At 54.6% G+C, this 13,316-nt stretch overlaps 1 protein-coding gene across 1 annotated transcript; it reads left to right on the top strand.

Moving 5' to 3' along the window:
• Positions 1 to 245: 245 nt before the first annotated feature.
• Positions 246 to 12,314, top strand: DBF4B (DBF4B-CDC7 kinase regulatory subunit; the record flags this gene model as incomplete). The annotated part of the gene is made up of 11 exons (XM_083877777.1): positions 246 to 356; positions 2,572 to 2,781; positions 4,127 to 4,177; positions 4,784 to 4,853; positions 5,702 to 5,772; positions 6,447 to 6,483; positions 8,409 to 8,451; positions 9,292 to 9,408; positions 9,561 to 9,687; positions 10,319 to 10,428; positions 10,931 to 12,314. 11 exons carry the CDS (start codon positions 246 to 248, stop codon positions 12,312 to 12,314), a joined length of 2,331 nt encoding a protein of 776 aa, XP_083733903.1.
• Positions 12,315 to 13,316: the final 1,002 nt, after the last annotated feature.

The raw sequence follows: 13,316 nt of genomic DNA, 5'->3' as shown, positions 1-13,316 counted from the left end.
AGTGCGGCCGCGCCCGGACGGGAGCGACGGAAGCGGGGGAGTGGGCCGGTGTGCCCGGTGTGCCCCGTGTGTCCCCCGCTCCCTTGGCACAGCTTCTCCTTCCCCCGGAGAGCGGTTTCGCGGGGAGCCGCGCGTCCCTGCGCGGCCGCCGTGCGGGGCGGGGCGAGACTGGCGGGGCGGGGCTGGCGGCGGAATTTAAACGACGACAAGCGGCGGGCTCCTGGCTCCGCGCCCCGGGCAGGGCCATGGCCGGCACAGCCTCCCCTCGGCCGCTCCGCGGACAGTCCTTCTACCTCGACCTGCCGAGCGGCCGCAGCGCCCGGGACCTGGCGGAGGCCATCGGGCGGCTCGGTGGGGTGAGCGCGGGCCGGGGCCCTGAGGGCGGGGGAGAGACCCCGGGGCTGGGGATGCCCTGGCAGTGTGGGGGGGTGTCTTGAGGGGGCATCGCCCCTTTTCTGTCTGTGCTTATTTTTTAATGTTTCCTGTTTTTTCCGGGCAGCCGGAGCCCAGGGGGGCAGGTGGAGGTCACCTCCATCCCCGCGCTCCTCTCGGGGGGCCCTGGGCGGTCCCGTCCGGCCCGGGACCGACCTTTCCCCGCCAACATTCCAGGTGTTCCCGCCTGCCTGGTCCGCCCGGTGCCGGCCACCACCACGGGAGGGTCTCCCAGAGAGTGGTGACCGCCTCCCTGGGCCCGGAGGTGCCTCCAGTCAGGGGAGAGGGGTGAGGGTCACTGCGGCCTGGGAGGTAAAGCCGCTGCTGGGGCACCTCCCCGAGGTGATAACTGCTTGAGTGGTGATGGGTGCACCGTCACCCGGTGATAAATGGTTGCCTGGCCAGGGACGTGTTTTCCCGGTCATTGATGCGTAGTTCCCCCTCATGGCTGACAACAGCCTGTGGCGATTTAATTTTTTAGGAAAGCTGTGGGACTTCTAAATGGAGTTCCACATAGAGTAAAGTGGGGAAATGCCAACCAAGGTTCTGATCATGGAGCTATGTGCTTTTCTCATGGTTTTCCCAGAAAAGCCGTCTGGACCCATTTCCCTGGAAGGCTGTTATTTGTGTGTACACCAGTGGCATCCTTCGTGGCCTCCAGGCTTCCTTGCTGCTGATATTCCTCATCAATTCCTTTTATCCTGTCCCAAAACCCTTGAAAAAGTAGCATCACCTCAGTCCCTCAGGCTGGAGCTGATTGTACCTGTTGTTCATCTTTCAGTCTCATTACTCTTGTGCACAGTTTGGTTCTCAGAGTTGTTACTATTTGTTTTCAAGGTGTTTAACATCTCTGATGTGATCATCTCATGTAACCTCAAAACTTAAATCCTACAATCTGCACACCAGTGTAAAATCCTTTAGTTCTTGTTGATGGTGTTTCCCTTCAGCACTGATCAGATGTTGGCTGCACAGACATGTGGGGAGGGTGACTTGCCCTGTTTTCCCTTTCATGGATTGCACCTTCATCCTGAACTTGCTGGTTTCTCTGTGCCCTCCCCTGACTGTGCCCCCCACACTTGGGACATCTCTTTCCTAGCTGGGCATCCTCAAATCTGAGAACTCCATGCTCCATCATACAGTTACTTCTCCACGCAGCTGCTGTGCTGCTTGGAAATAATTTTAGACTTTGACCATCCTTCTGGTTCCTGTCAAACACCATCCTGGCCCTCCCTCTCTGAAATTAAGTCCTTTGGCAGTGCATCTGTAGAGACTCTGAACTGCCACTGTCTGTAAAGCAGCTTCTGGCAGCAATAGCCAAGCCCAGATTCTGTGAGTAGTTCAGGACACAGGTAAGGGCATCCTTACTTGGCACAGGGCTGGTGACACTCTGGAGTGTTATTTGGGTGGGGAGGTTGTGATTTCCTCTCTTCTGTGCTTGCAGCACAGCCTGCAGTGACCCTTGCAGCACTTCACACCCACTTCATGGTTTGAGAATCTCTACCTACATGGATTCTGCAATGGAGCAGAACCAGCTTGTTCAGCAGCTGTGATTTTGGATTGCCCAGATCTTTATCTTCCTGAGCCCTGTGACGCTCTGCCTCCTGCACAGATTCTGAGGAGCCAAGTCATTATTGGCTTACAGTACCATTAGTATCCCAGCTTTTGGTTTCCACCTCTTTCTTGGCCTGGTATCTCCTGTACAAAGGTGTGTGTATGTTTCAACTCCCTGGTTCTCTCCTGCCCTGTTCTCTGCTTGCCCAGTTGTTTGCTTTCTCCTTTATTTTTCTAAAACTTGTTATGTTCTCCTGAGGACAGAGTTCCTCCAGGCTGATCCATGATGTCCAGGGCCTTTTCCTCAGCTGTTGGGGTTTTTTTGAAAGCACTGTGTGAGGAGTAGGTGGTGGTGACAGAGTTGTGGATCTGGATCTGAAGTTCTGGTGACTGTTTGCAGTGAATCTCTAGGGTGCCACAGCATCTCCTCCTTCTGGAGACAGCAGTATGGAATGGAAGAAGGGCTGTGATTGCTTCCAGCAGCCTCTTGCTGTGAGGATTGAGCCAGGGGCAGTAGCTTTGCTTAGCAAGGCTCTGTCAGCTTAGGGTCAGACACTCTCAGAGCTGCTCTGTTCTGTCTCGTTACAGGTGACCGAAAGCTTCCTCAGCAAAGAAGTCACCTGTGTGGTGTCCAGCAACAGAGAGGCCAAGAGGAGCCAGGCCAAGCCTCGGGAGGAGAAGCAGAGCAGCTCAACTGCAAAAGGCACAAAATCCACGAGCTCTGTGCCTGCTGCCCCAACCAGAAGAACCAGAGAACCAGGGAACACAACCAGACCTCACCAGAAGCCACCATACACTGTAAGAGCTACAAAGGTTTTGGCCTAAAGGGTCTGTAGGGTAGAATCTGGGGCCAGTTTTGGAAGGTGGAGCTGTTCCTGCTCTGAGTAAATATTCTGTGTGGTTTTTTCCCTGCTCTATTCCTGTTTCCCTGGCTGCTCCTATTCATACCCTTATTCCTTGTATCTGCCATCACTGTCTACTCAAATGTGCATGTCACAGCTTTGGGCTGTAATGAAGGAAATCTGCTGGAATGGCAGAGGGAGTGGAGGCCTTGGCTGCCTTCCTGGGGGAACAGGCAGAGCTGTGGTGAGAAAAGCCAGAGAAAACCATTTCAGTCTCTGGGTACTCAGAGACACAGGGCAAGACCCCTGTACCTGGGGAGGAGATCCATGAGGGCCTCCTGCAGGAAGGGGCTTCTCCTGGTTCCATTTGCCTGTTGGAGCTGGGTTTTCTGCTCACAAATGCTTGTGGCCAGACTCCAACATCCCACCTTGAACGTGGTGTCTGCTGGAAGCTGTGGCTGGGGAAAGGCAACTGCCCCCGTCCAGGCATGAGGGATCTCTGCCAGCTGGAGCTGAACACTGCAGTGGGAAACCTGAGCTGCAGAGGTTTCTCCCAGTTTCTGTCCCCTGTCCTGGCTCCCAGCACTGTCCCTTGTCCTTACAAAGAGCTGAACCAGTCTGCTGAGAACATTGGCTTGAAAATAAGGCTCAGTTCCCAGGATATTCCTGACCCTGGCCAGCATGTTGGGATGCCTGGAGAACAAGAGGCTCAGGGGGACCTGATCTGTCTACACTCCCTGACAGGAGGTTGTAGCCAAATGAGGCTTGGTCACTTCTCCTGGGTAACAAGTGACAAGACAAGAGGAAACAGCCTGAAGTTGTGCTGAGTGGGTTTAGGTTGGATGTTAAGGAAAACTCCTTCATGGAAATGGTTGTCCAATCCTGGCACAGCTGCCCAGGGCAGTGGTGGAGTCTCCATCCCTGGAGGGATTTAAAAACTGTGTGGATGAGGCACTTACGGACAAGGGTCTGAGGTGACCTTGACTGTCCTGGGGAGGAGTTGGACTTGATGGCCTTATAGGGTTTTTCCAGCCTGAACAATTCCATGATGCAGCAGGCAGTTTCCAAAGCTAAATTGCTGTTTCCCCTTGGCACACTCTGGAGCCTTCATTTCACTGCTGGTCGATAATTCCAAACCTTGGCTGGTGCTGGTGGTGCAATTGAGTGGTCCTCTCTGCACTTTGCATTCCCTGGAAAGGCTCTCTGCACTGGCAGAGATGAGCCCAGCAGAGTGAGGGGATCCCCAGGGGTTGCTGCTCTCCAGCTCTTTGCCATCACCTGTCCATGTCTCCTCTCCACAGGCACTGCTGAGCCGGGGGAAGGAGCTGCTGCACAAGGCCATGAAGAACCAGGTGAGCAGCCCTGGATGGGCTCTGCTGGGGCTGGGTGTGCTCAGAGTTCTGCTGAGCAGAGCAGAACCAGTGCCAGCCTTCCTGCAGAGCCCCTGCCCTGCTGACAGAGCACATCCTGGGACTGGGAAAGGCACAAAGCAGTTGCTTGTGGCAGAATATTGTGCAGTGCTCCTGGTCACTGCTATTTATGGAGCCATGTCATCAAGTGTTGTACCTCTAAGGCCGGTCCCATCTGGGTGCTCAACACAAGACAATTATTAACACAAGGCCTGTTGTTAGATGAATTTTTAGCATAAGAAGAACTAAAGCAATGGAGCTGGGGCAAAAGACTCCCCTGCAGTCCTTTCCCTGAGGTCACAAGTGGCCAGATAAATCTCAGTGCCCACTCAGAAGCTCGTGCTGTAGCAGGGATTAAACATTTGCCCAGGATGCTGCTGTTAATTTGGGGTAGATAAAGCATGAGTTCGATCCTTTACTGCTGTGCCCTGGTTTTAATAAGAGCCACGCAATGCTGTGTCAGTTGGGCAGCAGGAAGGGCCCTGAGCTCAGCTTAGAGCTGCACATGGCTGTGCTTTGAGCTGTGCTTTGCCAAACCTCTCTGTACAGGACACCTGCAGTGGCAGCAGCATCCTCGCCAACGCTCGCCTGTGGGGAGTCCAGATCCTGCATGTGGATGGTATCCTTCTCTGTGGGGTGCAGGGAGGCTGCTGGTAATGAGGGATTTTGGAGACAGGTGGAGCAGAAGTGATGTAAGGGGAGTAGAACAGAAGGAAGGAATTGCAAGCAAATATCCTGGAGTGATGCCATCCTGGCCGGGGCTGGGTCTGCCCTCAGGCACCAGATCTGTGTGTGCAGAACGTGCCACTGTCACATTTGCCGCAGCAAACACAGGGTACATTGTAATGTACTGAAGGTGGAACATCAGGAAATGTCAATATCTTGGTCAGTACATCAATTTGTTCCAAAAAGACCATTTTTACTAATTAACCTGGAAGGACAATCATGATAAGGGCAGGATTTGGTTGGGTTTAATTAAGAAGTGCTGGTGTTTGAGGACCTGTTCTGTAAGGCACCTCCCGTCCCCATGATGGATGGGGAGGGGGTGATGGCAAAGTCAGATGGTGGAACTCTGATACTAATAATAGGTCTGGAGTAACAGGTTCCTGAGTGTCTGATGACAGTGACATACAGCTGTGGCTGAGCCTGTCTGGGTCCTGTCCCTGGGCTCTGCTCAGGCTCTGGGGCTGCCAGACCTCGGGCTCTGCTCTGTGTGCTGCAGAGCTCCTGCCAGTGCCTCCTTCCTGCAGAACCGCAGCAGCCTCCAGCTCTCCTAGAGAGCAAACAGGGGGGCTGTCCCTCAAAGTGTTCTCTTTGTTTCACCTTGGACCGTTCCGTGGGGAAGATGCTCTGCCAGGGGCTGCAGGCTCCGGCTTTTCCCAGTGCCATGGGGGGGGTGCTGCAGTCTGAGGGGAACAGCTCCCTTCCCTGGCTGAGCTTTGGCTCCTTGACATTCCACCTGCACAGAAATGTTGTCCTATGCCCAGCAGCTGCTGCGAGCCATCTCAGGAGCAAGGAAGCAGTGCCAGAAGACAGAGGTAACAATTAAACTGCAGCCAGTTTCAGGAGTTCAAGGTCCCTGGACAGCTTTGAACAGTTCTTGTAGCAACTTCAATGCCAGTGGGCCAGTCAGGGGGTACCGCATCCAATCTGGTGCTTGTGTTAGTGATAGAGATGAAAAAATTCAAAGGATTTTTCGTTTTATAAAGTTGGGGATAAATCCAGATGAGAATGAGGCAGCTGTCAGTACGTATCATCATCCATAGCACAGCTAGCGCTGACTTTGACCCTAAGGGACTAAGGGTCATGGTTTAACCCCAGATGGCAACTCAGCCCCACACAGCCACCCTCTGATCCCCGCCATGGTGGGGAGAGAACTGGGGAAGTGAGAAAGCTCATGAACTGAGATAAAGATGATTTAGGAAGGAAAGCAAGAGCCACACACACAAGCAAAGCAAAGTATGATGATGTGGCTGGTACACTGGCTCACCAAAAGATTGATTAATGCATTGGAGAGGTCATGGGGAAGGTGGGATGTAAGGACAAGGCATGGCAGCCTTTATGTTGTATTTCAACTAACCCTGGGCAGCTTGGGAGACAAAATGAGGGGAAGTGCTCTGAAATGGTGGGTGAGGCTCCTGCTGCTCTGGGATCAGTAACTGCAGCTCTGCTTGTGCTGCTCCCATGCTGAATATGTCCCTTTATTCTCTAGGTGAAATGCCCTGCATCCAGATCCAAAATTCACAAAGGTAGGCCTGGAAGTTTTGCTGCTGTTTATGCTCAGATGTGGAGCTGCTTGGAGAAGCCTCATTTAGAATTTGAAATACATCAAAACCTTTGGCAATCCCAAAATATGCCAACTCTTTAGGCAGTTCCCCTTGAATGGGTTCTGTTACTCCTTGTTGGAGTCTGGCTGCAGCCTCCAAGGACAGCTGAGGACCTTTGATTTCACACTGTGTTCAAAAATCCTAAAAACTCTTTGCTGACAGCTCCCAGAATCCCGAGGCACCTGAGAACAGTGCTGCTGCACACTGAATCCAGCAGCTTCAAGGAGGTTTTGAGGAATAATGCATCCTGCAGAGGAGAGTGTGTTCCTCCCAGCCCACTCACTTCTGTTGGGCTGAGATGTGCTGCTGAGACACCGATCCGGGGACGGCGCTCCCGGGGAGGAGGGAGGGGGAACAGCCAGGTTCTCATCTGCAATTAGACAAGAGCCAATTGTGGTGCTGAAATTGGCACTGGTGACGTCAGTTGATCTGTGACTTGTTTGACTCTGCGCATCGGAGAGCAAATACTCAGAATGGTTTGGAGCAGGCTCCAACCTGGATTGTGTGAGACACTTGGGAGTTATTTTGCAGTTTGGGGTGGGGGGAAGGTGCTGAAGAAAGGCTCGAGAAGCTGTTGGATGTGGCAGATTGTGCCTGCAAGCTCTGAGATCTGTGCTGGGCATGCTCTGAGCCTGGCCTGTGGTCTCACAGTGACATCAGAGCCATTTGTCACTGCTGGGATCACTCGGGACCTGTGCACCCATCTGAGCTGGATCTGGGGCCTCCACATGGCCTCTCTCTCAGAAGTGCTGAGCATTTGGCAGTGTTTGCCTGGAAAAAACTTGATCTTGTACTGAAATAGCTGCTTCAGTGACGTAGCAGCACATTTGAGGCAAGCAGAGGGTGAGGCTGGTGAGGACAGGTGGGCTCAGCCTTTCTGGGGAAGGAGGGTGAAATATCTTTGGAAAAAATAGCATTGAGTGCCAGGATCACAAGAAAACAAAACTGCTTGCCCTTCAGAGGCTATGAGGGAGGCAGGAGAGGCTTGGTTTCAGGGTCAGGTAGATGTCCTGTGGGAACACCTTGGTGTTTATTTGTTTCTTAGCCAGATCAGGACTCAGGTTTCCAAGGTGAGCGTAATGTGAGTGGAACGTACCTGCAGGACAGGAGGGACCTTGGAACCTCCCCTCTCAGCCTGGCTCTGAAAACCTTTTCCCTCAATGCACTGCTGAGACTCTTTTGCTCTCTTCATCTATTTTATGCCTCCATAGGAAGCAAAGCTGCTGTTTGCCCTCCTTGGGAGCTGAGCAGAGGCCAGATACTGCTCTCGAGCAGTGTCCTGGTGCCAGGCTTGGCTGGGCAGCACCTTGGTTTGTCTCCAGCATCTCTTGCTGCTTTCACATCACCATGCTGGCCTGAGCCAGGCTCTGCACTTGAGGCAGGGTGAATGGAGGAAAATGTGCTGGAAGTTGTTGCAGAGCCCTGAGCCAGTGCAGCAGCCACTGCAATTCCTGAATTCCCTTCTCATACTCAGTGGCACATGGTGGGGTGGGCGGGGGGGGGGGGTTGTCACAATTCTTGGGGCTGGAGTCAGAAGGCTCAGGGTCAGGCCAGTGGCTGTAAGACTGAGGGGGCATTAAAGATGCGAGGGGATGGCTGAATACTCTCCCAAAGGTGGAAATGTCCCATGGTTGGGCTACCTGGGGTTTGGTTACCCCACTGCAGACTTGGGGCCAGGGCTGTTGAAGATCACCTAAAGAGCTGTTTTGGCTGTGCTTGGCCACCACTGGGCATTCACCAGTGCCAGAAGGTCTAATGCACTCAGCTCTGGAGCCCAGTTCTGTTGGGGAATGAGTGACTAAGTAGGGAATTTGGCCAGGAAAACTAACCAGGCTTCTCTCTGGCAGGAAAATTGAAGCCCCCTTTTCTGAAGGTTGAAGACCAGAGCAGGTAAATGAGACCTTTCTATATGTCCTACCCTGAAACCTCGGGGTCTCTCCTTCACTGGTTTCATTCCCAGGAACTATTCTGCCCATGAAGCAGAGTCTGGCTTCTGTGCAGACCCTGTTCCACACTGGGAAGCTGACTCTCTCCTAGAGAGAGGCAGATGGAGTTTAGAGAAACAATCCAGGTGTCTTGTGTGTCAGGGAGAAAAAAGGTGTTAAATGAAACTTGACAGCAGTTTCCTTCCTTGCTCGGATTCCATGTGTGATCCTCAGCAGGTCACTTAATCCACCCAAGCCCTGGGCAGTGAGGAGTGAGATTGAAGCACAGGAGGTCAGGGCCTGTAACTTGATGACAGCCTTGGGCACAGGGGGCCTGATCCCTGTGGTGTCTCTGAGGAGTCTGTAACTCTACCAGCATTCACAGGTCAAATTAATTATTCCAAAGGCAACATTTAAGGCATCTCAATTAAGAGCCAATTATTGGGGTTTACATGCTGCATGCAATGAAGTGTGAGGGGAGATGTGGCCTGGGAATCAAAACCCTCCTGTGCTGTGGGGTAGCTGGAAATACTGCACAGCTCTGCCCTGGGGCAAAAGGTGGAATTTGGGCTGAGCAGGCAAACTTGCCTTCTGTCCAAGATATGCGCCACTGGGGCTGTTAGTGGGAGCTGGGTTTAACACTTTCAGGGAGAAATGGGAACTCTGGCACAGGCACAGGAGAGCACTGGGCAGCATCTCATCATAAATGAGGTGCCACCTTGAGCCCCTCCAGGCTACAGAGGGGACAGCTCTGAAGCTTTGCCAGCACTGCCTTAAGTCTGATGTCCTGATCTGCTGCTTTCAGGCAATTTCGACCCTTCTATCACCAGTTCCAAAGCCTTCCTGACCTCAACTTCCTGGCACCCAAAAGCTCCAGCCCATTTGAGCCTCTGAAAAGCCTCTCCAATTCCTGCCAAGCCAGGTAGGCTGTAGTTCCTCCTGCACAAGTGTTTAACCCTGTTCCTGCTTGCTGCTGGTTCCTGTGGTGGTTCCACGTTGGATGTGGGCACCAGGAGCCCAGTGCTGGTCCCTGCTGGCCCTGCCAGGCAGGGTGACCCAGTGCTGTCCCTGCAGGGGTGCTGAGGGCTGTGCCCTGCACAGCGCCGGGGGGAAGAGCCCCCGCTCCACACACGTCACTGTGCCCAGGAAAAGGAGGGGCTTTTGTGAATGCTGCCAAGAGACCTTTGAAGAGCTGCAGAAGGTAAAGGTTCCCCTGGGACCTGGTTCCTTGCAAGAGTTATGGGGGGCACTCAGAGCCTTTGTTAATCATGCCATGCCTGTTTAGCACCATGAACTCCTTTGGGAGGAATTGCTGTATCCAGCAGGATCTGCCTCTGGGATGGGAACGTGGTAAATCTGTGTGCCCAGACTAGCAGGTCAGAGCACAGTGGGTTTGAAGGTTGGACCACAATGTGCTCCTCTCTTGGGTGCAAGAGCCTCAAGGATCATCCTATTACATGATCCATGAGGTAAAGAGGCTGTTCCATGGCAGCCATGGGGCACAGGTGGATTGAAAAGGTGGGAGGAGGTTTTTTATCTACTGGAAGGTGCCAAGCACAGGGGCTTTCAGAGCCCAGCTGTTAGTGCCAGACTGGTGGTGGTGGAGTCTATTTCCTGCTGCTGAGGAGGCTGTGGGCTGCTCTTGGATCCAGACACGGCCTCCTCATCAGCAGGAGCAGGGAACAGGACACTCTGTGTGTTCCCAAACCTGCCAGACACTGGCTCTGTCCCTTTGCCCTCTGGTGTGTTAGGCTGTGGGAAATGCCTGTTATTGCAAATTCCCCTCCTGGCAAAGCTTTAAGTGTTGTTAAAGGGCCTCTGCCACCTTCCAGCATCTCCAGAGCCCTCAGCACCAGCAGTTTGCCCAGGACAGCTCCCAGTACCTCCCTGTGGATCATGTCATCTCCCAGCTCACCAACAGCTTTGTGGAGTGGTCAGCTGAGTAAGTCTGGGAATCTGGGAACTTCTGGAGCCCAAAGGGATCAGGGCATGTGCTGCATGGCACATTCATGGAGTGGGGTCCCTGTGCCCGAGAATCAGAGGCCGGAGCAGGATAAACTTGGCATCTGCTGGGCAAGGCTTAGACAAACCCTGGAAGATGTTCCTGCATTTCCATGGGTTTTCTCCTTCAGGGAACTTCCCACAGACTCCTAGTGCCTCCTAACCTAGAAAGGGCAGCTGAGCCCACCCCTTCTGTCCCCATGTCTGACTCAAAACCTACTGCTCTGTAGCCCCCCTCTGCCTGGGCACTGGCCTGAAGAGGCCGAGATCCCTTGTGTTGCCCATCTTTGCCAGCAGCAGAGTCATTCTAAGCCTCTCCAGGCTAAAAGTGCCTCCCTGCTCCTGAGCAAGGGCTGTAAATAACCTGCACTGCAGGAAAGGCCTTGTCTCCCTGGGGGAGTGTTGCTGGGGCTGGGTGAGCATTAACTGATGGTTCCTCTCAGGGTGCCCTGGGCCTGCCTGGCAGAGGAACGTGCAGTGCCTGAAGCACACAGCACTGGAGGAATCAAGCTGCTGCCAGCAGAGCTGGGAAAGGAAGGGGAGAAGCCTGAGCAGGGTGCTGTGGAACTGGTAACGGATGCAGAGCTGGATCATGGCCTGAAGACCAAGGGACGTTCCCCCTGCCTGCCCAGGGACAGGCTCAGAGATCTCAGAGGAGGAGGGGGCTTGACAAAGCACAGCTCCCTGCAGCTGCCCAGGGGAGCAGGGCTCAGCAGAGGGGTCTGTGCTACCCATGGCACCGTGGGGGAGCCTGGGCTGGGGGCTTCAGGTTTAGGCTTGGCTCCTGAGCTGGGTTGGGGACCTTGTGCAGCACCTGCTCCTGTCAGAGAGGCAATGCCTTCTTCATCTGAACCTCATACACAGCCTGGGTCAGTCAGCCACCCTCCCCAAGCACAGCCTGCCTCCAGGAAGCGCCAGCTGTGCTCCAGACAGAGCTCCCAGGTGGGAAAGAGGGCTAGGCTGGAGCTGGGTTGTGGCCTGTCCCCTCTGGGTGAGCAGACGGAGCTGCTGGTGGGTGGAGGGATGGGGGCACAGGATGCAGGGCAGGTGTCTGAGCCAGGCCTGCCCGGTGTGGTGGGGGCTGGCAGCCTGCCCCTGGGCACAGAGCTCTCCAAGAGACCTCACAGCTCCCTTGCTCTGGATCTGTGCCTGTGTGGGAGCCCTGGGGACCCTGTATCCCAGCCAGGATCCCTGGGAGCTGTGGCTGCAGGTTTGGAGCCCGGGGAGGCAGCTGCAGCCAACACTGTCAGCGAGCATGGCTGGAGCAAGGAGAGATCCCAAGGGAAGCAGCGCAGAGGGGACAGTGACAAGACATCCAGGAATGGGGACAGGCCTGGTCTGGAGAGCACATCGAGCAGGACCAGCTGCCCTGCTGGCTGCCTGCCCTCTCCCACACTGCCTGTGGCTGAAGCCAGATGTTGCTGCTCACTCCATGTCAGGGCAGCAGAAGAAACAGCCCCTGGAGCTCCCCATGTCCCCAGGCAGGGCACAGAGCGGGCACAGAGCCCCGGCCTCCTCCCGCCTGCTCCCCAGAGCCCAGAGGCTGCTCATGGCTCCAGCAGGAGCTCCTCGGAGTCAGACTGGGATGTGCAGCTGCACCCCAGGCTCACGGGTGTCCAAGGCCACAGGATTCTGCCTGTGGACAGGGACTTGCTGCAGCAGACACACGTCAGTGTCAGGGACAGTGGGTACGAGTCTCAGCTCTGCTCCGTGCTGAAGGAGTCAGAGCTGGCCTGGGCAGGCCAAGGGGACAAGAACTGCAGGAACTGCTGCACAGCGACCAGAGGAGCCTCTTTCCCCATATTTGGGACATTGTTCGGCAGCTAAAACCACCTCCAGGCTGCTGTCTGGACCTTGGTGGGGGCTGGGAAGGGATTTATTGAGGCACCCTCTGTATCAGGACCAGGAGACCCATCCAAGAGTGAGCACAGCGCCGGCAGCCTGGGCAGCTCTCCCGTTGGGAATTGGTGGGGATGCAGTGGCCTCGCTGCCCTTGGTTGTGATCTTCCCTTCTCTCTGCTGGCCACGTTCAGAGCCAGCAGCTTCCTCTAAGTCCTCACAGGCTGCTGACACAGTGGTGCCTCTGGAAGTCTCTCCTCAATGGCAGTGTGCTCTTTGCCCTTCCAGAGGGAGAGCAGAGCCTGTTCCTCTTCCCAGAGCTGCAAAGACTTAGGAGAGGAGTGTCATGGGGATGAAATTTGTTCTCCTTATGTGATCTGGGGCTTGTCTTTGAGTATTTTCAGGTGGTTTTAACTTGTTTGTGGTTTTTTTACAAACTTCTAGTCTTTGAAATAAAATGGAGGGATGAGATCCTGCTCTGCCTTGTGGGTGGAATGTATCTGGGGGCAGGAGCGAAGCAATAGGAGATGGGTGGAGGAAGCTTTGCTGGAAGGGGTCTGTGGGCAATGGGCACCACAATGAAGGGGGCACAGCATTTTGTCCAGCCCCAGAACATAACCTCATCTGTGGTTTGCAGCGGAGTGTGCTCAGCAGGTGCTGGGAAGTTGTACCCAGTGCAGGGGTGGTGCCTAGCAAGGAGGGATGTGCAGAAACTGGAGAGCATTTGGTAGGAGCCTGTTGACCTCTCTTGGGCCTGGGGCCAAGGGATGGAGGTCAGGGATGGTCTGGGCTGGCTGAGAGGCTGTTTTGGAGTGTCTAAAAGCAGCCTGTGGCTTCTTGAAGGGCAATTCCAAGCAGAATGGAACCAACCCTTCTGTGATGCCCAGTGTCAAGCTGCTTCCAGGTGCAGGTTGGGAAAAGGAAAGATTCAGGGCCCAGGAGGGTGGGACAGCCCCAGGACGGGCACCCAGAGGAGTGGGGTGTCTGTCC

Source organism: Zosterops lateralis (genome assembly GCF_965231275.1).
Source record: "Zosterops lateralis genome assembly, chromosome: 24".
NCBI classification, from domain to species: Eukaryota; Metazoa; Chordata; class Aves; order Passeriformes; family Zosteropidae; genus Zosterops; species Zosterops lateralis.
The sequence above is the reverse complement of the archived record's forward strand: the minus strand, read 5'-3'. Positions and strand labels throughout refer to the sequence as shown.